Source organism: Cydia strobilella, chromosome Z (assembly GCF_947568885.1).
Source record: "Cydia strobilella chromosome Z, ilCydStro3.1, whole genome shotgun sequence".
In the NCBI taxonomy this organism is placed as follows: Eukaryota; Metazoa; Arthropoda; class Insecta; order Lepidoptera; family Tortricidae; genus Cydia; species Cydia strobilella.
Genome location: NC_086068.1, coordinates 59249883 through 59276138, shown reverse-complemented (window position 1 = coordinate 59276138; position 26256 = coordinate 59249883). Strand labels below are relative to the sequence as shown.

Genomic DNA, 26256 nt, shown 5'->3' with positions numbered 1-26256 from the left:
CAAAAACACCAGGATTTCTGAGAATCAGTTTTTCAATATTTATTTTAGAAAACGCCCCAACACATTACACGGGAACTTAACGATCGGCCTGATTTTACGATCGGCCGCCGACATAGTCATTAGTTTTTAAACAGACCTCGTCTGGAGAATCAATTCAGTATTGGAAGCCCATGAAAAAGGGGCTGAACGTTGATCAACATTTTATCAATGGGGTTGGCAACTCTCAAAGGTTTGCAGAGATGGCGCCATCATAGCTTGCCCCTTTTTCTATGAGATTTGGCTTAAGGCGGTTCCCTGAGCCAGAAGGCGAAAAATCTCCTTATATGATCACGTTTTTCTAAGAGGCGTTGATATTCGTAGACGTGGAAAAAATATATCTAGTTCTTGACTATATTATCTTAAACAACATAGCTTCCGATACACGAATTATGACACTTTGCTCGATACAATTAATTCCCAAAGTAACCTCTAACTCGGACTCTTAATCCTACTTTACTCGGTTATTTACTATGTGATACTATAAGTAGTAATTTTATAGCTTTAGAATTTCGATATTGTAAGGTAACGTTTTTAAAATAAATAAAAACCGACAAGATTCGATCAAAATTGACACTTGGCGCGTATGTTATTTCCCGTTCTTTCTTGCGAGATGTGACAAAGACAGCGGCAAACCGATGGAACGGCCTTAAAGGGCTGGCATCCAGGGCATTAAAAAAACAAAAATTTGACACAATTCTAGGGATTGACAGGGCAAGCTATGCTGGCGCCATCCGCTTATTATTTCGACCGGCCAACCCCATTATACACTATTGCTTTGACCATTAGATTTATAATATTAATGAACAATCAGATGTACACAACTAAATTCATAACATGACAATGACAACTAAATGAGTCGTCAAATATGGCTAATTATCAAGTTGTCCAATTCTAATAACTGGATTGTCAAACGTTAGCGTTTAGAGTTAGACCAAGATAACTGTGCAACGATTTTGACAGAACGGACAGTGCAAGTGTCATTTATACGTCGTAATTTCATAGTAGTTTGATGTTTAAAATAACACCAGGCGTGTCTCACTCCGCGATATCGTCGCGTCGCTACAAGTACCTCTCGGCCGCCTCAATTTTGAGGTTTTGCTATAGTAATTGCCGCACACCGCTATGGAACCGCCTGCACGCGCTTGCGCCGCCTTGCGCATAGAGTCGCCTTTTGTTAGGGAGTGAATCTTCTGTACCTGGTACTATTATATATTCTGTGATAACACTTGCATAGTCAGGGCTATCAAAATCGCTGCAGACTTATCTTGGTCTAACTCTCTGGCGAGTCCAATTAATCAGTTTTAATAACAGATGGTTTTCGTAGATTTAACTACCGTTTTATGCACTATTCTAGAAATTTTAGTATTCCTTCGTCTATGTTAATACAATTTTTTTGTTTTGTGATTTTGATTGTGTTCGCAATAACCACATCGACAGGTGACAAACAAAACAGTAAAAAAAAAATTCTACAAAAATCACGGTTCAAAATCGCTCTGAACTTGTGCTAGTAGTTAATGAGGTCTACCGTTTTTGTGCTCACCAGTTGGCGCCACTGTAGATGTAGGTCCAGAAAAACAGATCTCAAAAATTCTTCTATGCTTATTTTTATAAAATCAATACGTTCTGATATACACAAAGGTATTTTAGCGTCTAAATGTGCCATTTTTTCAACCTGTTTAATTTTGCATATATTTTATTTAGCACTTTTTTTCAACCACTAACATTTGTTGAGCTATATCTATTGTTTACAATGATTAATCAAAGATGGACAAAGATTTACCACAATTATGAATAAGAAGTAAAAATTCCCGATAAGAAAGCTTGAAACCCCAAAAACTTTTATGCATTTGTCATTTTGAAAGACCTCCATCTACACTATCGCCCCTAGCGGCGAAATTAAACGCGGTAGCCCTCATTAGTGAGTTCTGATTTTCAGCTGACGACATGCCTGGATATCTTATCGCAGTTCCGAAATCCAAACCTTATCACCACCTATTACAGTTGCTTTTAAAACAACAGTTTATGCTTTGCGATTACATTTCCCGCCGTACCATCGCTCACTCGATAACGGTTGCTTGCACAGTCGCCATCAGATATATCTTAGCGGCCGAGGTGCTCACAAATATCTGAACACGTTTGTATTTTCAATGCACAGGGCGGACACGCTATACATCAAAAATCACTTGCGTTTCTATGTGTGAACGGCACGTCTGTACACGCGTCATGACTCATAGTGTGAGTAAGTTGCTTAAAAACAGTACTGAGCGGCCGGCAAAAGGTCGTCAATCTGGTGTCGCGGGGCGAGGAACTCGAGTCGGGGCGGGGCGGTGCGTGGCCGTTCTGTATGATAATACTATTACTTATTCTGTGGTCAAGGCGTTAGAGTGCGTGTTCAGATAAAACAGAGCATCTCCGCCGCTCCGATATATGTGATGTCGACGGCACATAAACACCTGCAGATTTTTTAAAGTGATAAAAATAGTGATTTTGGCTCAGTTGATAGTGAAATGAAATAAACTCTAAATTTAAGATAAAATCTGAGCAGTTTCTAAACTGCAATTTTTAAGTTTTCGTTTAGTTTACATTGTTTGTATGTTATGAATCTTCGGGACAAATCTTGCAAGCTAAATATACCTACTTCCCAATGTTTATGAAACAACGCGACCTAATTTTAAATAAATAAATATTATAGGGGACATTCTTACACAAATTAACTAAGTCCCACGGTAAGCTCAAGAAGGCTTGTGTTGTGGGTACTCAGACAACGATATATATAATATATTAATACTTAAATACATAGAAAACACCCATGATTCAAGAACAAATATCTGTGGTCATCACACAAATAAATGCCCTTACCGGGATTCAACTCAGGACCATCGGCTTCGCAGGCAGGGTCACTACCCACTAGGCCAGACCGGTCGTCGTTATTTTGTTTGTGCTTGTTAGAATTGTCTCGATGAGTTACTTGCATGTTAAAAGAAAAGCACAGTCAGCCATAAAAGCTTGTATCAAAAATCAAAATTTTTGACAATAACATTATTAAATACTAATGTTTAAGCAGTTCTTGTATTAAACAATCAATAAAATATAATACATACTAGACTTATATTGACCGGGATATAGACCGTGATTACCTTTTGAATTGTTTATGAGCTCCCAATATTTCGACGCAGTTACATGCATCTTGTTCACGGGTGACTGAAGATAGCGGTAGATAGCGAGGGTGCGGGGGTGGGTGTCTATATCCCGGTCAATATAAAAGTCTAGTGAAACAAATCGTGAATCATTCAAAACTTATACATACTATTAAATAAAAAGAAAATGTATGTGGAAGATGCTTGTTATGCATTCCACATGAGGAGTATCTTTAGAAAAGGGTTTATTTTTCTATGAATAAAATACAAAAAAAAGGCCCTTTGTAAATGCACTTCTCAAGATATTTTATTCGACATCAACTGAGGCAAAGGGTTTTGTATCACCAAAGATAGATATAACACCGTAATAGATGGATACAGTCTAAGGAAAAAAGGTGCCTCGAAAATCACGAAAATTTGATTCTCGTTCAGATGGCGCCACTAGTTTTGGCCTACTCACGTATAGAGGGCGTTGACGGTTTCGTTTGTTATTTATAATTTTAACGCATATCAGTGTAAGAACATGGGTCAAAATCATATAAAAATAATTAATACAAATAAAAAAATCATTTATCCATATTTAAATACATTTTAATGTATTTTTATAAATCTTCATTTTTAGTTTTAAAGTAAGTCGATAGATGGCAGTGAATTTACTGTGGTTACAAAATTTCACACAAAGTCATTCGATATTGAACTGTATCCCCAACGAATAGAGTATAGTTTTACTTAAACAGAAAAGATAATTAACTATTCAAATTAGGAATGAAAATTTCGGAAAAAATCAAATGTTTTTTCGGGAGTTTTACAAAATTTCGTTTTTTTTCGGTTTTTTTCCAGTTTCTATTCAGAAAAATTAACGACGTCAAACACAATGCCACTGACGAGTGATGACAGTGTCAATGCCATAAACAAACACATTAGACATGCAACCTTAACCTACCTGTTTAAATTTCTAATTATGTATATCATAGAGTAACTTATACTAGAGCGGTACTGTCATAGTAAGTTTTGTAACCCCAGTAAATTCACTGCCATCTGTCGACACACTTTAAAACTAAAAATAAATATTTATAAAAATACGATAAAATGTATTTAAATATGGATAAATGATTTTTTTTAGTTGCATTAATTATTTTTATGATTTTGACCCATGTTCTTTCACTGATATGCGTTAAAATTATAAATAACAAACGAAACCGTCAACGCCCTCTATACGAGTGTAGGCCAAAACTAGTGGCGCCCTCTGATCGAGAATCAAATTTTCGTGATTTTCGAGGCACGTTTTTTCCTTAGACTGTATCCATCTATTACGGAGTTATATCTATCTTTGTGTATATTGAAAATAACTATACTCTATTCATTGGTTTTTCGAAAGAAACTTGAAAAAAACGAGCCGTTTTGAAATTGTCCCGAAATTTTCCCGGTTTTCAAATAGGTATTTATTTTTAATCGTAGTTTTCATTATAATTATCGTTAGATCAAACGTAAATAAAGAAATAGCAAGGGTATGTCACACTAGTATTAAAAAGTTAAATGTTATTTCATGTAAGTTTGGAAAATAAGTAGATTGCCAACGAACAATAATTTAAGCTTTGCAAGATAGTAAACCTAACTAAGCAAAATAAGTTTTTAGCCCTTACCTTACATAAACAAAGAAAGAAAAAGGTAAAATTAAAAGATAAGAATAGGTAAAAAATAAGTGCATTCCCGTTACCGTGGAGGTTTGGGGTTCATCTTTTACTATGGGACCAACCACGAAATCGCGAAAAAATTTTTTTACCCTCCCATAGAAAATGGACCAGCCAAAATGTATGAAACATCGCGCCTTTGGAACCGACTCCCCCTTAATATTATAAAAGCCCCAAAAAGTTTGCTTTTAAGAAATCAGTACGTGCTTTCTATGCTGATAGAATGAAGGATTCCTAGTTTTAGTTTTATAATTTATTTATTATATTGTATATATTAGGTATATGTATATGTATTATATATATTGTATATGTATTTTGATGGTCTTGCATATGTATATTAAATTTTTATTTAGCTTTGCGTATTATATCTTGTTAGTATGTAGTAGTAGCACCGCCCACAATCTCTCTGCTTTGCCCTAAGGTTGACTGGTAGAGAATGCTTTTGGCATTAAGTCCACCTTTTGTACGATAAGTATTTCTTATGTGCAATAAAGATTAAATAAATAAATAAACAGCCAAATTTTTTTTCGCGATTTCGCGGTTGGTCCCATTGTAAAAGTTGCTTACTTTAATCCCAAAACCTCCCTGACAACGGGAATGAACTTATTTTTCTAGCCATTCTGTATATCAGTGTCTGTAAGGCACCCAAATCAAAGTTTCATTCTTTTTTGGACTCGCCCAAAATGGACCAACCTAGTACAGTATTCGTTGCAACCATAGACATAGTATATACAAGTAGTTATAGACGCGCCACCGAGCGACCGGGGGTAAGAGAAAGAATATTCATATAAAATTTGAGCCATAGGATTTTTTCTCTTTCACTTATAAATTTCTGTATCTCGCTATCGCCTCCTATGATGCCACCCGGTCGGTGATAAGGACAAAGCATGGCACTATTTTCTCTTTCCTCTTATAGGATTCGCAATAAGACTATCTTTCTCTATCAAAGAGTGTCAGGCCCTTGGTTGCAATCGATTCTCTACGAAGTAGTAAGGTTCGGCGGGACTGTAGAGATATTTCCGTAGGTACTATGGGAGATATGAGGCATCGCTTCGAGACGCGCCTTCGCTTCGCACCGATCTTTCGGACAGGTAAGTAATTGAATTTGAACCGTAATGATTAGAGAAAAGAGTTGTATTTCGCTTAAATAATGGTTGTTCCTTTAAAGTTTTGGAATAAATGAAATGGATAGCCGTTTAAGTGTAATACTCTTACGATAGATGTCTCTAGGCGCATATTAGTGATATGATGAAAATATTCGCTGTCATCGAGCGAAGTCTCAGTAGCTCAGTTGGCAGAGCGATGGGCTAGTGATTCAGTCGCGAATTTTTGCATTTTTCATTTATTTCTAAACTTTCCGGTATCTTTACATTTCTGCTTAATACAAAAATAATTTAATGTACACTCGCCATCAGAAGCGGCCGTCGTGCTCAGAAATATCTGAAGACGCACTCTAGCGCCTTGACAATAGAGGCGTGTTCATATATTTGTGAGCGCATCGGCCGCTCCGATATATCTGATGGCGACTGTACGTTTCTTTTAATTATGGGGCCCATTGATTATCACGTATCAGCCTGTCAGTTAGAACAAAAATTTGACAGTTCCGAACAACAGACAGGCCGATATCGTCCGGCGGACTGGTAATCAGTGGGCCCCTTTGTTAGTACTAAGCCTTCAGTTTAGCAATTTTAGATATAAGTAAAATCTGCGTATTAGGTTTTAGTAAGTATATTTGTGACGTTTTCAACCAAAAGGTACCACATTGTCGCTTGTCGATAAGGTTGATTTCAAATTGAAGGTATATGGAAATAGCGCCTTACTGACCAGCGACAATAAGTACCCTTTTGGTTGAAAATGGCACATTTGTCCCCCATAGCACAGCATTATCATTCTGCACCGCTTATCTTGCTTACCATTACATCTCCATTTTGTTTGCACTTATTCACTTAGAACGCTCATGGGTTTAGTATACTATGTGTCGTTTTCGAGCAAAAGGGACCACTTTTTCGCTTACCATAAGGACGCTCTGTAGACCTAGCACATGATTGACGCGACATTATCTCGCCGCGAGATAGACTACCCATCTTTTACTAACTGTATGAATTATAAGGGGACGGGTAGTCTATGTCGCGGCGAGATACTCTCGCGCCAATCATGTGCTAGCCCGGCTGACAGGTTATTGGTATAAAAATACTAGCAAATGCCATTCCTTGTGGTAAGCGACAATGTGGTACCTTTTACTTTAAAACGTCACATAACGGCGCGCGGAGGCGGCAGCGGCGAGCGGCAGCCATATGTGGGAACGAAAGGTCCGATCGCTGTGTCTCGCTCCAACTTATGGCCGCCGCTCGCCGCTACCGCCGCCGCTCGATGTCGTGGCTGGGCCGTAAGGCGGTAACACACTGACGGCGACGGTGTGATAACTAAAGAAAAAAATGGCTATTGATATGTAGTCAAGTTAATAGTTTTCTTTTTTGTTTTTTTTTTGTTAAGTTAATTCTTGATAAAATCTTTGTATCAAGTGCTACTCAAAGTTAAAAGGCAGTAACTTAATGCATCCCATACATAGATACCACATTTTACTTTAGATTGACAGAACAAGATACGAGTTTTTCAAAGCAGTGCCTATTATAGTTTTCTTCTCACTCTCGTCATTGTAGTTAAATTTAGATTAAAGATAGTCTTATAACTTTTCAATTATTTTTCAATTTTGAGGTTAAAGGTAATTTCCGAGCAATATTCGCCATTTTATTGTGTATGTATTTCTATTAAATCATTTTACGGTTTAGACTCACTTGTTTTAGTCACTCGCGCGACATGTTTCGGAGAGCCTAGGTCTCCTTTCTCAAGCACTAATAGTGCGAGCAGCGTTCACGACGACCGTGTGTTGCGTACTGCCGCTGCCGCGCGCCGAGAAAACCGGTTGGGGGAGGTCTTGCGTTTAATATTAGTATGTCTCACAACAGTTTAAATTCGATTATGTATTTCTACCAATGTTGTATAGTCAGATGTGTCGTTTTCAAGCAAAAGTTACCACATTGTCGCTTACCATAAGGACGCTCTGATAGGTTATTCATATAAAGATACAATCTAATTTCGTCCTTATGGTAAGCGACAATGTGGTACCTTTTGATTGAAAACGTCACAAGTAATGAAATTTCCGTACCATTTCGTACCTTGTCACGGATAGATAGATTAATTTATTTCTTATTGAAAAATTACATGATATTTAACTATGTCACATTTCTAAATAACATGAACTCACAAAAAGATCGTCATATTGTAAAAGATAATAATTCAGTAAAACAATTAATTAAAAATAAAAACAATTAAACAAATCATAACAAATAAAAAATTAAGTCAAATACAGTGAAATAAAATGTAAGAGAATAATAATAATACTATATACAATGTCAAAATACAATGGCAATCGATATGAAACTCGCTAGGGACCGCATACTATTGATATTGACACTGTGACATGGTACGAAATGGTACCGACATTCAATTCAGTGACCGTACCGTAAAAGGTGCCTACATTAATCCAAAATACGAAATTTTAGATTATTCTTTAAATAATAGGGTATCTGTTGTTTCCCCATATAGTTTTAAGTCACTATGTATTGCTTGTCCATATTTTCGTTAGTCAAAATTCGTTTTTTCTCAGAAACGCGTAACTTTTCAGGATTGCCATAAAACAAACCTAACCTATCTATAGAGACCTTACGAAAATCCTGAAAAGTTAACGGTTTCAAAATTATGAATAACTAGCGACCTGCCCCTTCGCACGGGTACTTCAACTAATTTACACAAAACCTTTACAAATTATACATATAAACCTTTTCCTCTTGTATCACTATCTATAAAAAAAAACCGCATCAAAATCCGTTGCGTAGTTTTAAAGATCTAAGCACACATAGTGGCAGACAGCGGAAAGCGACTTTCTTTTATACTATGTAGTGACTATAATATGACAATCATTACATTATGACTTTCAATAAATATGTCTAAACAAAGGGGCCCCAATGTAATACATAATAGTCTGTAAGCTATTTGTAATATGGGCTTTGTTGCCCAGTTAGTAGTATAGAATTAAATTATCTATCGGCATTTTTGCCTGTCACCTCTCCAGCTATATAATTCTAACTTCATGGAAAAATTTGAGCGTAAACCTCCTTCATAGTTATGTTCGCCTGGTATATTACTATCTAAAAAGATTAAACGCAACAGTGGTTTCATACCCCCTAGCGTTAAACGTTTAACTTTGCTGAAAGTCGCATTAGAAGTTTCACTTCAATAAATAAAACTGATCGTGTTTTAGGGAGTTGAACACCGACGCGTCTTTAAACCTGCATTTGGAAGATTCGACTATACGCTCCGAAAGGATGACACCGTTCAAATACTCCACGGCTCATGTAAAGGTAAGATTTAAACACTACCACAAGAAGAGAAAGAAACTTCATATTTTTAGATTAGAAATAAATAAATATTAGGGGACATCTCACACAGATCAATCTAGCCCCAAACTAAGCAAAGCTTGTACAATTAGTGCTAGGCGACGATATACAAACTTATATACATAGAAAACATCCGTGACTCAGGAACAAATATTTGCGTTCACCACTCAAATAAATGCCCTTACCGGGATCCGAACCCAGGACCATCGGCTTCACAGGCAGGGTCTCTACCCACTAGGCCAGACCGGTCGTCGATTTTGTGCAATGAATTTTACAATTTTTTAAGGTGTTTTTAAGCCTTTCTCTAGTAACTAAATCGATTCGAAACTCTTGGCTTTCGCTTGATAGGAAAAAATTACGAACATACTGGGTCTAAAAAGCATTTAATATTATTAAAATCTTGTAAGCACTTTTCCACAAAAGCTATTAACTTGAAAATTGCTTTTAAATTGCTTAATATTATTTTTGTTTGAACTTTTCGATTACCTTTTTTTAAATAACTTAAAATAGCAATGATATCCGAAGGGCAAGCACGGCCGTCCGCTCAGTGCTCAGCAAGCTGCGTTCTGAGAAGGACTTGAACCCACTTCTTAAGCTTTATTTCCTTACAACAGTGTCTAACTACAGAATTTCTCCACAGGGCAACATCTCATCACCCCACATAGTGGTCGTCCGTCCGTCCTACCCCGTGGACGGACTGCCCGCGACCGTCCAGATAGTATCACTGTCCGCATCGCTAGCCTCAGACCCCAGTGTGAGGGAGCTGGTCCAATACCCCGGGCCACTTGTCAAAGGTAAGTCGTCCGTCCATCCTGCCCCGTGGACGGACTGCCCGCGACCGTCCATATAATATCACTGTCCGCGTCGCTAGCCTCAGACCCCAGTGTGAGGGAGCTGGTCCAATACCCCGGGCCACTTGTAAAAGGTAAGTCGTCCGTCCGTCCTGCCCCGTGGACGGACTGCCCGCGACCGTCCAGATAGTATCACTGTCCGCGTCGCTAGCCTCAGACCCCAGTGTGAGGGAGCTGGTCCAATACCCCGGGCCACTTGTCAAAGGTAAGTCGTCCGTCCGTCCTGCCCCGTGGACGGACTGCCCGCGACCGTCCAGATAGTATCACTGTCCGCGTCACTAGCCTCAGACCCCAGTGTGAGGGAGCTGGTCCAATACCCCGGGCCACTTGTCAAAGGTAAGTCGTCCGTCCGTCCTGCCCCGTGGACGGACTGCCCGCGACCGTCCAGATAGTATCACTGTCCGCGTCGCTAGCCTCAGACCCCAGTGTGAGTCTAGTTGACTACGGAACCCTAAAAAAAGGCCTTCTTGCTAAGATAATATTTAATAGTATTTTGTAAGATAGGTACCCTAAACGTAATATCTACGTACGTTGTTACGTAATATCTAAATAACAAGTATTGGTTTCTATTAGCACGTCTTCTCATCTTGCCTTTTAATAATGAGGTCGCGAGCGTGCGTGGGCTCCATATATAAAAAGAAGGGGCATTTTTTAAAAATTCATCTAAAAATTATGGTGGTAATTTATACAAAATGATGTATAAGAACAATTTCAGCAAATGTTGTAAATTGTTTATGTATCAAAATTACGTTGAAAATGAAGTCGATTTTCAGAGAATTTTTCACTTGTTTTAAAGTGATTTCTGAAGAAAATGGATTTCGTCTAACTTTCATTTACACTACTTCAAAGTCGTAATAACAAAAATGTCTGTTAACCGTACTTTAGCAGTCCAAACTTTACAAATAATAGCGACAAAATCAGTGCTTTACGCGCGTTTACCTAAACGCCCATCAGGAAAAAAAAGCATTTTTAATTTAGTGAGTATGTTTTCAAAAAATTGATCTTGTTATTTCTATTTTTTACAAAATGTGTACAATTTCACAGACTAAATCTATCAATTTTACATTTTTCGTCTAAAATCGAAATCGGGACTCTCAAGTGTTTTCTCTTTTTTTTTATTAGCCTATTTTGGTGTCCCACTGCTGGGCAAAGGCCTCCCCTCGTTTTCTCCACTCGACCCTGTCATCGCCATTTTCCCACCATTTGGGGTAGAATGCGTCCAAGTCGTCCCACCATCTCCTTTTTGGTCTGCCTGAACCCCGGCCTGCACCGTCTATGGTGCTCCGTGGGTCCCACTCAGTAACCATTTTGGCCCACCTTTCCGGGTGCATGCATCAGACATGTCCCGCCCAGTCCCACTTAAGCTTAGCGGTCTTGACGCCTACATCTGCAACTCTAGTTCTGGAGCGTAGTTCCGTGTTTCTGATTCGATCAGTTCTACGAACACCTAATATACTACGCTCCATAGCTCGCTGGCAAACCTTGAGTTTCGATTTTAGTTTGAGTTTAGTTTTCTCTTAAAAAAAGTATTTATGTAGATTACCCCACATTGTATTTGAAGTGTAATTCTTAATAAGTAACTTAATTGATATTTTTTTGTTTTCCATCACTGTAACTATACTCTTTTTGCCTACAGGAGTTACCCATAAGAAGAGCGTGATAGAGTATTGCGCGAGCCGCGTTCGAAACGCCGGAGGTCGCGGTGACGTCATCGGTTACGTGTTGCTCTGGCAGCTGTTAGCTTTGTTACTCAAGCAAAATGGGGTAAGGACACTAAATGTGGCTTTCCATCAGAGAAGGGTCCTTTTGCTTATATACATTAGACCTTTCTATTAGAAAAGGGTCCTTGTGCTCCATAGCATAGTTGATTGTTGATTTTAATCAGGGATGTTGCGGGTGCCGATTTTTTGACATCCGGATTTTTAAAGGCTCACATCCGCGGAAGCGGATGCGGATGTCGAGATTAGGCACATAAAAAACGTCAAATATTACACTTCAGTAATTTTTATTTAAAAAAAACGAAACGTTTAGTATTTGAACAAGAATATAGGTGCCCCATTATCGCATTAGTATACTAAAGTCCAAATAAAACAAATTATTCACTTCTTGTCGCTGTCCGTCATAGGCTAAAGTGTTCGATCGACGAATCACAAAAACGAAACGAGATTCCTATTGGCTCATAACGAAATTACCTAGCACTTACGCCGCCGCTAAGACGTTCCTGTACCTACCTGTTCCACATCCGCATCCGCATTAAGCTCCGCATCGATTTTATGCGGATGCGGATGTTGAAGATAATGCGGAAGTTCCGTGGATGCGGATGCGAATATACGCAACATCCCTGATTTTAATGATGATTTTATTCCGCAGGTGGTGGTCGGTATCGATATCGCCGAGCTTTTGATGAAGAATAAGCGAGATTATGAATTCAATACGAACGCGAAAACTACGCAGCAAGGTTAATACACGGATTACATTTTATTTTAAATTATATTATACCTCCCGCGTCGAATGATTTGAGTTTATTGTTAGGGTTCCGTACCCAAAGGGTAAAAACGGGACCCTATTACTAAGACTCCGCTGTCCGTCTGTCTGTCACCAAGCAGTATCTCATGAACCGTGATAGCTAGACAGTTGAAATTTTCACAATGATGTATTTCTGTTGCCGCTATAACAACAAATACTAAAAAGTACGGAACCCTCTATGCGTGAGTCCGACTTGCACTTGGCCGGTTTTTCAAGGTTATATGTTTGAACGGTATAGAAAGGACAATCTCTTATGGCAGAACTGTTGCAAAAGAGACCGCTTTTAACTGCAATTAATAGTTCCTAATCTCTCCGGTGGCGCTAGGTAGGCTCTGGGATACGACATGAACATTAGAGGTATAATAATATATAGTTTGTCAAGGGACTGTCTCATTTCGGGCGTAGACGGAGAGAGTCATACTGTCTTTGTCTTGCACTGGTGCTGACGCCCAGAAGAAGGGGATGCGTGTAGTTTTTTTTGTTCTTATTTACTGACAAGATTTGCTTGACCAACTATAGAGATGAAATGGGGGGAGGGGCAACAAATAACCCGACCAAATTATGTAGGTTGTTTTTGGTATGTTATCAGGAATGTTAAAACGTGTTTTTAATTTTGTCGCATTGCGTATGTTCTGTCCCTCGTGTCGCACGGGTGCACATCTATATAAAATGTTAGGTGTATGACATTTCATTTCGGTGTATGGTGGCGCCCCCTATTTTCTGTTTTGATTTGATTGAGATTTTGCTCCTTTATATGTATAGCCTTCATAGTTATGTTTAACGCCAATGTAAGGCATTTTTTGGCATAAAATAGTTTAAAATCTTATGATTAGCGTAGGGGTTTTTTTAAATATTTTTTTATTTAAAAATTTATCTCTATCAATATTAAATCTATAGTGAATTAAATAAAATTAAATTTCTTTTTAAATCGAACGAAGCAAAACAATAGGGTATTCTCCTACTAGTTAAATCAGTTTCTTTTTTAGAACTGACAAAACGATTTGCTAATATGAAATTTATATGAAACATTACACTATGACGTCACGGTGAACTCACTTACTTTTTAGGGTTCCGTACCCAAAGGGTAAAAACGGGACCCTATTACTAAGACTCCGCTGTACGTCTGTCCGTCTGTCCGTCAGTCTGTCTGTCACCAGGCTGTATCTCATGAACCGTGATAGCTAGACAGTTGAAATTTTCACAGATGATGTATTTCTGTTGCCGCTATAACAACAAATACTAAAAAGTACGGAACCCTCGGTGCGCGAGTCCAACTCGCACTTGGCCGGGTTTTTATATTTCTATCCGATTTATTGAATAGAACTTGTGTTTAAAAATAACTACTATCTATATTTTTCTAATAATTATCTGGTGCTTTATTTCATGCATGGTGTGAAATAATTTATTTTTCAACACACTTGCTCAAAACGACGTTTTTATTCCACCGATTTTTGTCTCATAATCCTAGATATTAAACACGCGTGCTCTTTCAGTGTATTATTCCACTCGTGCTTTTTCATTATATTATCCGACTGGGTTAAGAAGCTAACTGATTGCTAATAATATGTATGGAAAGGGAGCCTTCTTTAATTGGTCGGACTGGCGGGCACTGGCGCGGCGCGCGGCCCGGCCGGCAGTACGAGTATGACAGATGAAACACACAATACTAACTGTTTTAACTATTAAAATTTGATTAATATGAAAGTTTCTTTTTTTTCTCGCAAGTGTGTTGAAAAACGTCGTATGAAACGCGTGTGCATTGGTCATTACACACATCGGCTTTCTTATCGCCTCGTGTGTAATGACCAACTTAGCACACTTGTATCATAATGTACCATTAAATACAGTCAAATACCCTATTGCAACTCTGTTCCAATTGAAAATGGTTTAAATTACATTGAAGTTATTGGTACTACAGATAGGACTGGGGGCCTTACGAGGTTTATATTACACGTAGGGATAAAAATTCCTGAAAAAACCAAATGTTTATGTCGGAAATTTTACAAAATTTCGTTTTTTTTCGGTTTCTTCCAGTTCTTCTTCTTCTTCTTCTTCTTTTAAAATTATGGCTTCAGCCCAGTGGGACTATTTCGCCAGTATCAAGGTATTAAGAGGTTTAAAAACGACAAAAATTGTACGGTTGTACAAGACAGTGTACGGTGATTTGTTAGCTCTTGTAAATCGATAGCTAGACTTTACAAGAAGCACGTGGACTACCGGCCGTTGACTCCAAGATGGTGGTTAAACGCGCTTCAAAATTTATTCTCCATTCACTGCACACTACCACATTAGTTTACTGTATAATAAGCTATCGATATTACACTTTAAACAATATTAATGAGCAAAAAACAAAGTAATTATACACGATGCTAACTATCAAGATGGCGCTCGAACCGGAAGTCCTTCTTCCAGTTCTATTCAGAAAAATTAAAACGTCACACACAATGCCACTGATGAGTGATGACAGTGTCAATGCCATAAACAAACACATTAGACATGCAACCTTAACCTACCTGTTTTTTTTTATCTGGTTTTTATGGAGGCTTTGGACACTCTAGGTGAACATGTCAGCCTCATGGGTGCTATCATAGTTCCCTACTCAAGGGAGAGGTCAATAAAGTGGTAAACACTGATTGCTTTATAGGCTCTGCCAACCAACAATTGATCTGTCCATTGTGCATGGAGCCCAGACTACCAAAAATTATTTTTCTCAAGTCCGAATTCCGGACGCATTCCAACAACACGTGAGACAAGTCATCAGTCTTCTGACAGTTTGCACACAGTGGTTACGATTTAACACCCATCATGCACAGAAATTTGTTTGTAGGGATGTGTCCGGACCGGACAACCTACCTGTTTAAATTCCTAATTAAGTATATTGAAAAATACATTGTTTTTTTTTTCGAAATAAACTTGAAAAAACGAGCAGTTTTAAAATTTTCCCGGTTTTTTCGTCTTCTATTATTTCGTATTGTAAATGTTTTATTCTCATCAGCCGACGGTCGAGGATCGAGCGTTTCAGAGGAAGACGCCATTGCAGCACCGGTGACAGAACAAACCTGTAAGTACATACACATTTGTGACGTTTACAATCAAAAGGTACCACATTATCGTTTACCTACTAAGAAAATAGCCTGTACGAAAAACCTATCAGAATGTCCTTATGGCAAGCGGCAATGTGGTAGCTTTTGCTTGAAAACGACACATTTAGGCGCTTAGCACAGTGCAGCCGAGCGGGATGTCGCTATTGCTTTGTCTCGCTCAAACATCGGAGAGACGTGCGATTCGGATGCAGTGTGCCATGCGCCTAACACTATTAAAGAGTTATTAATTTGTAATCCTTATAAATATATTTCAATCCTTGCTCGTAAAAGGTGTCATTGTCATGAAATCCTAAATTACGACATAATGTATTTTTTTCATCACACTTGCTAGGCGATGGGGTCCGGAAATCCTTATTTCGACCTAGGGTTGTAACGGACATACGGAATTAGACAGAAGTTTTATTTACTACTTGCTTTATAGTTCCACACTCGTGTTAACTAAGCCCTCGCCTTCGGCTTCGGGTTTCAATTCACACTCGTTCTTGTATACCGCCCTTAATACACAATGTATTATTAGTTATTAGAATCCTTTTTTCGTACTCTACTGTATGGGCAATTCCATTCGTTCATCATTCGTTTCTTAAATGAGGTTGGCAGCTGTCAAAGATTTGCATAGATGGCTCATAGCTACACACATGGTACACTTTGGAGGCACTGGAATAACCTACATATATGGGTTCTAGAGGCACGGAGTATAATTTAATGTATTAGTTAATTGTAATTTAAATTTAAATTTTGACTTTAATTTTAATTTGACTTTTAATGTAATTGTATTGTAATGTAATTTTAAGGGTTCCGTACCCAAAGTGTAAAAACGGGACCCTATTACTAAGACTCCGCTGTCCGTCTGTCTGTCATTAACCGTGATAGCTAGACAGTTGAAATTTTCACAGATGATGTATTTCTGTTGCCGCTATAACAACAAATACTAAAAAAGTACGGAACCCTCGGTGCGCGAGTCCGACTCGCCCTTGGCCGGTTTTTTAATTTACTTTATGTATTTTTAAGTTAAATTTATATTTTTTATCAATTTCAATCTTTATTTGCAACCAAGTAGATACAGTTTACACATATACACATGCAAATTAATGCTAGGTAGGTACATACATAACTACTAGGACCCGGTAAGGGCTTAGCAAAGTAGGGTTTTAAAATATTCCTTATCTAGATTTCTTTGGGTTTTTGCCTGAAATAAACATTTTGATTTGATTGATAGCTTTCCCGTTTCTCTAGTTCTATGAGATTAGGATTTAAAGGGCTGGCATTCAGGGCATAAAATTCCATAAAAAAAAAAACAAGAAATTGACACAATTCTAGGGATTCACATTATGGATGGTATAGAAAGGATGCCAATCTCTTATGGCAGAATTGTTGCAAAAGTGACCGCTTTCAGCTTCCTAATCTCTCCGGTGGCGCTAGTTAAGCTCTGGGACATAAGTATAACATGAACCAGGCAACAAATAACCCGACCAAGTTACATAGGTGGTTTTTGGTAGTATTTCGGTGTATGGTGGCGCCGCCTAATTACTGTTTTTTGATGGACACTTTTCATATATAGAGATTTGGCTCCTTTATATAGTCTCCATGATTCACATGGCATGCTATGCTTTCGCCATCTGCTAAATACACCGACCGGCCAACCCCATCGTTCGTAATAATTATGAAACTACTAATGTTTATCTACACACATATATTTAGTGCTCTAAAATGCGTTCAGAAACCGTAGGAAATGACCAGCATTATTACAACCAATTTTACTATGAGAACTTTCTTATCTGTGGTAGTAGGTAAAATCTGTACTTTAATGTTATTACATTATAGATTTTTGTAAGGTTATGAGTTCAAATTTGGAACAGCTGTCGGAACTCAAGTGGGTCTGTATTCTAGTATTCATAGATATTAAAACAGTTATCTATGGATGGTATAGAAAGGATCGCAATCTCTTATGGCAGAATTGTTGTAAAAGTGACCGCGTTAAGCTTTAAATAATATTTCCTAATCTCTCCGGTGGCGCTAGTTAGGCTCTGGGACATGAGTATAACATGAACCATATAAGGCAACAAATAACCCGACCAAATTACGTAGGTTGTTTTTGGTAGTATTTCGGTGTATGGTGGCGCCGCCTAATTACTGTTTTTTGATGGACACTTTTCATACATAGAGATTTGGCTCCTTTATACAGTCTCCATGCAGTTATCGATACGAAACGTCAATTCAGTATGTTTTTAAATATAAACCGCACGACATTTGATCTCGTCTCGAGTGACATGAGAATAGGGACTTCATTCGTTTGTCTATATTAAAAAAAATCGACTTTACGGAGGATCGAATTGCCGCCATTACTGTTGTCTTGTTGGTTTTTTGCTGTTACGAAAGTAGAATTGTGAAAAGTTGTTTGTAATTTACATTTTAGTCGAATATATAAGTATTTATTTTTTATTCCATTATTTTAATATCTATAGTCTATAGATATTTTAGAGGTACTAGTAGCAATGCAGGTCATTTCTCTACGGCTTCAGAACCCATCCTAGAGTACTTATGATATGTGTGTAGATAAAGTAGTATATATTAAATGAAATTGATCTTTATTACAGCACCCGAAGAGCCCAGTATCGCGCGGCAGAGCGGCATCGACGATAAGGCCGCTTTGGACCAATTGAGAGAATATCTGACTTATGGAAACAGGCAGGAGGCTATCGGTAAGCACCATCGACACTGTTAATTGTATTGTAAACCTTATTACCAAAGGCATAAGGTCCAGTTAAGAGTTTTGCTGTTTGTACAGTCATCAGATATATCGGAGCGGTCAAGGTGCTCACAAATATCTGAGCACGCCTCTATTGTCACGGCGCTAGTGTGCGTAGAGATATATTTCAGCACCACGGCCGCTCCGATATATCTGATGGTCGCATGTAGAAAATTTTGCAAGTTATACATCTTGTTCAAAAAAAAAACTCATCAGAATTTTAGTTAATGATAAACAAACTGATAGCTGTAAACCCTATTTTAAATAACATAATATCCTGGAAATTTGGAAATTTGTTAGAAACTACCAAAGATAGATATAACTCCGTAATAGCTGGATACAGTCTAAGGAAAAAACGTGCCTCGAAAATCAAGAAAATTTGATTCTCGTTCAGAGGGCGCTACTAGCTTTGGCCAACTGTCGTATAGATGGCGTTGACGGTTTCGTTTGTTATTTAACAATTTTAGTGTCAGTGAAAGAACATGGGTCAAAATCATAAAAATAATTAATGCAAATAAAAAAAAAAACATTTATCCATATCTAAATACATTTTATCGTATTTTTAAAAATATTTAATTTTTAGTTTTAAAGTGTGTCGACAGATGGCAGTGAATTTACTGGGGTTACAAAATTTACTATGACAGTACCGCTCTAGTATAAGTTACTCTATGAAACTACCTTGAATTATATACAAAACGCAAAGATATAATAGAAACCCGTCAAATGTGTTATAAGAACAAACTCTTGCTACCAGTCTCACGACTTATCGGGCCTTTTGTAATAAATAATAAATAAAATAAAATAAATAAATAAATATTATAGGACATTCTTACACAGATTGACTAAGTCCCACGGTAAGCTCAAGGAGGCTTGTGTTGTGGGTACTCAGACAACGATATATATATAATACACAAATACATAAATTCATAGACAACATCCATGACTCAGGAGCAAATATCTGTGCTCATCACACAAGTAAATGCCCTTACCGGGATTCGAACCCAGGACCACCGGCTTCACAGGCAGGGTCACTACCCACTAGGCCAGACCGGTCGTCAAAAATAAAAATGATAATGGATGTAATGTCGATAAAAATATACAATACATTGCCGGAAGAATTAAAAGAAGAATGAAGTGAAACAGCATTTATCCGCAAGCTAAAACAATTTCTATTGTCCAAATGTTATTATTCTCTAAATGAATACTTAGAAGAAATTGTAACTAATACCTAGAATTAAGTGAAACCTAGATTTATTTTATTATGAAAGTGCTTTTCTCCTTATTTGCTGCGCCCAACACGGTACATAATGCGATCAATAATTATATTATACTCCATCTACCTACCTACCTACCTGTGTAACCATTATGTCATCATCATCATCATCATGTCAGCCGATAGACGTCCACTGCTGGACATAGGCCTCTCCCAAGGCTCGCCACTCCGACCGATCCTGTGCCGCTCGCAACCACCGAATTCCCGCGACCTTCACCAGGTCGTCGCTCCATCTTGTTGGAGGCCTACCGGTTATGGTAGCCGGGCCTCTGCCGGTGATTCACTGTAGCACCCCCTGCCCCGCCATTACCCTGGCCGCTACCGGAGCCAGGAATAGCGGGGCTGCCGGGGACTAGGGGTCTGGGTTTTATTTGTGTCTGCATTTTTTTGTTTTTATCCCTTGGGGGGGATTGCCGTAGTCGCCACGCTTGGCAGGCGGGTTTGCGACCGCAGTTTGATAGAGGTAGTTCTCGGAGGACGCTGCTGCCCATCCACCGGATTTCCTTAAGTCGCCTCTTACGACACCCACGGAAAGAGAAGGGGGGGGGGGGGGGGGGGTGCTATTCTTACCCGGCACCACACGGGCCAAACCATTATGTGCCATAAATTATGATATTTGAGGGCGGTGTTGCCCGTAGCCAATGTCACGTAAAAGGGTAGGAACAAAATAAATGCTCTTAGAGCACGACGCTGTTCGGTGGTTGTTGTAGTTGTCTCGTAAAACCGATAGCTGGATTTTACGAGAAGCACTTGGACTACCGGCCGTTGACTCCAAAATGGTGGTTAAACACGCTTTGAGATTAATTCTCCATTCACTGCACACTACCACATTAGATTATTGTATAATAAAGCTATCGATATTACATTTTAAACAATATTAATAAGCAAAAAACAAAGGAATTAATCACGAGGCTACTATCAAGATGGCGTTCGAACCGGGAGTCCCATAAATTATTCATTGATTTCATATTCATATTCATATTTATTCATATTTATTTATTGCATCCATGGTACACAGGTGTTACATATATAATAGTTTCACATGGGCCCTGGTAGGGCAAGGCAATTATCTTAAATCTAAAGATTAATTTATATATGTACAGTATATTTGACAGTGTCTTATTTAACTTTTAATAATTTCATAGTTGTATTATATAATATATAGTTATTTCTAAAGTCAATAACTGATTTTATTTTACCAAAATTTATAAAATTAAAATTAAATATACAATAATAATATACATGCTTAAAACGATTGTAAGTTTATGTCATAAATATCGATACCTATATAATGTCAATTTCAAGCTTAAATTAAAAATTGTAAAATGAGACATGTCCAATATGATTTACTTATGAACCACCAGAATGGGCGATGTCCCACAACCTGTGGGGTCACGCGTTCCAGCTGTGCGCGCACGCTGACCGGCGCACGCGCGCCGCCGTAGCCGCGCGCTTCGTGGCCGGCGTGCCGCGCAACGATCCACTCCACACGCTTTACCACACGCTGGCGGGACGCCAGCCTCCCGAGTCTGAGGTAAGATCCCACATCATCTGTTGTAGATGCTTGTTGCGGTTGTGGGATGGGGTCCCGCATCGCCGTTGATGGCTATAAAGTCCTATCGCAGCGCGGCATCTCTTGCCACATCGATCGCACACGAAACGCGAGTCTTTTCTGCTTAAGGTTCTCCAGCCAGTCATCGTCGTGCTTTGATGTTCCGACTTTAAGGCCGTTCCATCGGTTTGCCGCTGTCTTTGTCACATTTCGCAAGAAAGAACGGGAAAGAACATACATAATTGTTTGACATGATGCCAACGGCCGCTTTCTATCACCGCACCGCTCGCTATCGGCAGGGTGTTCATCCTCACACCCTAGCACCTAAATGGTCGCGTACTGTGCGGTTTAAGAGGAATTTCCTCCCGCGTACGCTTCGGCTGTGGAATGAGCTCCCTGCCGAGGTTTTCCCGAGGGGCTACAGTATGGGGTTCTTCAAAAAAGGAGTGTACAGGTTTTTAAAGGGTCGGCAACGCGCGTGTAATATCTCTGGTGTTGCAGGCGTTCATAGGCTACGGTAACTGCTTACCATCAGGCGGGCCGTATGCTTGATTGCCACCGACGTGGTATAAAAAAAAAAAAAATATACGCGCCAAGTGTCAATTTTGATCGAATTTTGTCAGTTTTTATTTATTTTAAAAACGTTACCTTACAATATCGAAATTCTAAAGCTATGAAATTATTATTTACGTTAAGATTGTTTTTTCTTCTTTTTTTGTTTATAGTATCACATAATAAATAACCGAGTAAAGTAGGATTAAAAGTCCGAGTTAGAGGTTACTTTGGGAATTAATTGTATCGAGCGAAGTGTCATAATTAGTGTATCGGAAGCTATGTTGTTAAAGATAATATAGTCAAAAACTACATATATTTTTTCCACGTCTACGAATATCAACGCCTCTTAGAAAAACATGATCATATAAGGAGATTTTTCGCCTTCTGGCTCAGGGAACCGCCTTAATGTCGTGACGCCATTCCGGTCTCATTTGAGCACGTTTCTCCCAACTATCGGTCCGAATGCCAAAACTGTCCATGTCCCGCTTACAGGAGTCCTTAAACCGTAGAGTTGGACGCCCAATAGGTCTTTTTACGTCCGCCATCTGACCCAGCATAACTTGGCGTGGTAGTCTCCCAAGGTCCATGCGATGTACGTGACCGAGCCAGCGAAGTCTTCTCTGCTTTCACATAGCAGTTAGGCTGCAACAATGCGTTCTTGAGAGCACTACCTCGTTGCTAATCTTGTCTTGCCAAGTAACTCCAAAAATAGTCCTCAGGAAGCTCCTAAAGGACCAAAGATATACAGTAGACATACAAACATACATACCCCCCACGCCAAGAGTATGGAAACAACGTTGTTTTCTTTATTATCTCATGTTTTCTATCTTTGTTGTATATATTTGTAAACTAAGACTTACATTAGGCAAACCCAAAACATTAAAAATACACGCTTAAAATCAAAACATCCTAACATATTGTCAAAAAGCTAAAAAAATAAAGTAGGAAAAAGTTACATAATTATACCTGCCCTTTAATTACATGACAAAATGTTGAAATGGCAACTATCACAGCCAGAGTAATTTACTTTTAAAATGTTCTATTATTATTTTTACCAAATTGTCAATGAGTAGTATAAAGTCCATCGATTAAAAGATAGATAGATAGATAGATAAACTGTTTATTTGTTTGCCACAATACACACAAAATATTCAAATACAGAAATGACATAGGTACACAGAACAATCCAGAAAATAAATAAAAATTACAACAACAAATAAGTCACACCGATTTTTACATAATATGTAGAGGAAAAGGAAAGATCACACTTTTCTATTGAAAGCTTGTTTCCATACTTTTAGCCTGGGGTGTATAATCACCCACTTGCTACTATCCTGACATACCTCTTTCGCTTCCTTAACTTTCATAACATTCCTCGTACACGCTCGCCGGTTTAGGGTGCTCTTGACCTGGCCTTTCTTCAAAATTTCCCCGATCTGATCAGAAAAAGTCCGCCGAGGTCTACCCCTTCCAACTCCCGTTTCTACCTCTCCCTTATACACTCTCTTTGTTAGCCTTCTTTCACTTATTCTTTCCACGTGTCCAAACCATACGAGTATCAACATACCGTTCTCAATTTTTATCACTACATCTTCGTTCAGTCCACACTTTTTCCTTTTCACACTGTTCCTAATTATATCTTGTAATCTCACACCACACACACTTTATCACACATCACACACACATCACATGATAAGAAGATAAGCATAATTTTGACATTGATGCAAATTTATAGTGTAATTTTTATCCTGAAATAAATAAATCTAAATCTAAATCTTCTCAACGCTCTCATTTCCACTGCATTCACGTGGCTCTGATATACAGTAGAATCCGCTTATAATGACATCGAAGTGACACACACGTCATACTAAGCGGATGTCATATAAAACATAGTTGTACAACTTCTTATTTCTTGTTAAGTTTTCCAAATTAAACACAAATTTCTGTGTTTAAAAAGCAAAAAAAAACAAGAAAATGTAACAAAAAAATGTGCTGTATACAGTCTGGCAAAAAAGAGCAGAAATTAAAAAGAGGTCACTTTTTAAGTACGGAACCCTCGGTTTGCGAGTCCGACTCGCACTTGGCCGGTTTTTAGTTGTAATCCTGTATCGAAAGAGGGCAGTAGATTTACTGTGACAAAAATGTACAAAATAAGCCTCTATACATTCTATTGTCTTTGCACAGGACATTCATGCAACTTACACATTACTTCTGCGCCTCAGAATGGGCGATGTCCCACAACCTGTGGTGTGTGGTGATAAAAAAAATCGGCCAAGTGCGAGTCGACCTAGCATTTAGAATGCAAGTTCAGTAGTGATACCACCACCTCCAACAGCATCTATATCGAAGGAGATCAACTTCCAAAGGTATCTCAATTCAAATATCTCGGAACGATGCTGACGGCCGATGGTGCCATTGAATCCGACGTCACTCACAGAGTCAACGCTGGCTGGCAAAGATGGAGAGCCCTCTCTGGTGTTCTTTGCGATACAAGAATGCCAATCAAAGTCAAGGGCAAAGTTTACAAAACAGCCGTGAGACCAGCAATGATGTACGGTGCTGAATGCTGGACAATCAAAAAGGCGCACGAACAAAAATTACATGTGGCAGAGATGAAGATGCTGAGGTGGGCGGCTGGAGTAACAAGACTCGATAAAGTGAAAAATGAATACATCAGAGGTAATTACAAAGTCACGGAAAGTAGGCTTCGCTGGTATGGCCACGTGATGAGATGCCCCGAAGTCCACGTAGTTCGGCAAGCCTTGGCATTGCCGAACAGGAAAGCAAACAGACAAGGAAGACCTAAAGCCACGTGGTGGTCTACTGTGACCCGCGACTTGGAACGAGCCCAACTTACCCCAAGGACAACTCAGGACAGACGGTCCTGGCGCATGAGAACGAGGAGAGCCGACCCCAAATAATGGGAATAGGGCAAAGAGAAAGAAGAAGGCCAAGTGCGAGTCGGACTCGCGCACCGAGGGTTCCGTACTTTTTAGTATTTTTACACACTTTTTATTATTACACAGTTTTATTTAGCTTCACTGCGTATATACCTCTATATGTATATCCATACTAATATTATAAATGCGAAAGTCTGTCTGTCTGTCTGTCTGTCTGTCTGTCTGTGTGTTACCTCTTCACGCTTAAACCGCTGAACCGATTTAGTTGAAATTTTGTATACAGATAGTTTGAGTCCCGGGGAAGGACATAGGATACTTTTTATCCCAGAACTCACCCCTCAAGGGGGTGAAAAGGGGGGTGGAAATTTGTATGGGGAATCAATAACCGCTGAACCGATTTAGATGAAACTTGGTATGGGGATAGCTTGAGCTGTGGGAAAGGATATAGAATAACTTTTATCCTCGAAATCATCCCTTAAGGGTGTAAAAAATGGGGTGGAAATGTATAGTGTGGAACAATTTGGGGGTGAAAAAAGGATGGATTAAAAAGCAAATAAGAATTAAGGTACCCAAATTACTAATTCCAAGCAGACGAAGTCGCGGGCAAAAGCTAGTATATATATATAGTGCTTCAAACCTTGAACCTAAAATTTGAACCACTTCCCGGTATCTGATTCAGTTGAAATTTGGAGTACTATCGTAATTCCGGTGACAATACAATAATATGCTAACATGGAGGTGTTCTGATGATGCAGCCGGTAGGTAGCCAAAGGTACTCCTCGGTGGAATAACCTCTTCTTCTTCTTCTTCTTCTCGTGTCGATGGTTTCAGACTTTCAGACTGTGCGGGACCAAAAGGCAGCGACATTTATCGCCCTGTCCGTCGCATTCTGCTCAGAGCAGGAATGCGGGCACGCTGGGCAAGATAACATGTGTTCCATTGTTTGGGGAGTCGTCCCACATGGACATTGGGCGTCTGAGCCGCTTAGAGCGCAAATGTAATATAATATGATGGAATAACACAAACACATCAAGTTTAGGCTCATTAGAAAGGTCATAAGAAATACTCGATAGACATGCAAATGAGAAGAAGTACAGTCAGCAATAAAAGTGTGTCACAAAAAAAAATTTGACAGTTACTTGTTTGTTAAAGCGGCAACAGAAAACAGAAATACATCATCTGTGAAAATTTCAACTGTCTAGCCATCACGGTTCATGAGATACAGCCTGGTGACAGACAGACGGACAGCGGAGTCTTAGTAATAGGGTCCCGTTTTTACCCTTTGGGTACGGAACCCTAATAAACGAAATGTTTTTCTTTTCAGTGGAGTGACTGGCGTGCACACGCTGCCATCATACTATCTAACACTTCGGCAAAACCAGAGAACGAAACAAGGACGCTTACGCAACTTGGTGAGTACTCTAC

The 26256-nt window shown here is 38.9% G+C and overlaps 1 protein-coding gene across 4 annotated transcripts in view; it reads left to right on the top strand.

The window, feature by feature from the left end:
- Window positions 1–26256, top strand: part of LOC134754723 (protein transport protein Sec16A) — a 104335-nt gene that overhangs the window by 15806 nt on the left and 62273 nt on the right. For 2 of the 4 annotated variants that reach the window (XR_010128967.1, XR_010128966.1), the window contains 4 exons: window positions 5893–5958; window positions 9189–9288; window positions 9965–10511; window positions 11812–11939. Coding sequence is in view for 1 of the 4 variants with exons in the window: in XM_063691056.1 (XP_063547126.1) it covers window positions 12579–12633; window positions 15697–15762; window positions 18400–18504; window positions 21189–21358; window positions 26156–26243 (484 nt within the window). In the remaining 3 variants the exon portion in view is untranslated. Of the gene's footprint in view, window positions 1–5892; window positions 5959–9188; window positions 9289–9964; window positions 10512–11811; window positions 11940–12545; window positions 12634–15696; window positions 15763–18399; window positions 18505–21188; window positions 21359–26155; window positions 26244–26256 lie in introns of those variants that run through there. The other 2 variants (XM_063691056.1, XR_010128968.1) reach the window with 2 other exon arrangements.